This window comes from Myotis davidii, unplaced genomic scaffold, assembly GCF_000327345.1.
Source record: "Myotis davidii unplaced genomic scaffold, ASM32734v1 scaffold478, whole genome shotgun sequence".
In the NCBI taxonomy this organism is placed as follows: domain Eukaryota; kingdom Metazoa; phylum Chordata; class Mammalia; order Chiroptera; family Vespertilionidae; genus Myotis; species Myotis davidii.
In genome coordinates this window covers 19,751-20,315 of record NW_006289570.1, presented here as the reverse complement: position 1 = coordinate 20,315, position 565 = coordinate 19,751, and the positions used below count along the sequence as shown (strand labels likewise).

Below are 565 nucleotides of genomic sequence, written 5' to 3'. Positions count from 1 at the left end.
GAGCCATGTCTCCTTCCCACCAACACAACAAACAAAAGATTGAGATGCTTCTCCCTATAAAACATTTCTCCCTCTAAAAGCCATTCTTCATGGGGTATGTGTGTGGGGGGGAAGACAGAACAAACAAAACATTTAACCCTAAACAACTCTTTTGTGAGGTCCCTCCACAGCCCAGAAAAAAATACTCCATATTTCCTGCCATATTTCACATCTTTGTCATGGGATGTCAGCTGCACATTTGTGTCTTTTCTCAGGCAGACTATGACTCACTCTGCTAGGATCACCTCTTCTTCATCTTTCCATTCCCCACCCATCGCACAAAGTTTTTCACCAAATGACCTCTGTCTGAGTGAAAATGAAAAGGAATTGGAGCGCATCTTTTATTCTTAAAAAACTGTTCTATTTGGACCATCTGAGCAGCTCCCACCAGGAAATTAAGGAATGGGAGGAGATCTTGAGGTGGACTTAGGCTCCAGCAGGGACCCACGACACGGGAAATAACTGGAGATACATGGCCACCTCCTTCTTCAAGCTCTTGTTTCCTGAGAAACAAGGTGAAGGGGGC

The 565-nt window shown here is 44.6% G+C and overlaps 1 protein-coding gene across 1 annotated transcript in view; it reads right to left on the bottom strand.

Annotated features, from left to right (window-relative positions):
* Nucleotides 1-19: 19 nt before the first annotated feature.
* The window catches only part of LOC102758088 (olfactory receptor 149), a 3,161-nt gene continuing 2,615 nt past the window's right edge, over nt 20-565 (bottom strand). The window contains exon 2 of the mRNA XM_015562910.1: nt 20-341. Within this exon, the coding sequence (XP_015418396.1) occupies nt 267-341 (75 nt within the window). The 3' untranslated portion in view covers nt 20-266. The remainder of the gene's footprint in view (nt 342-565) is intronic.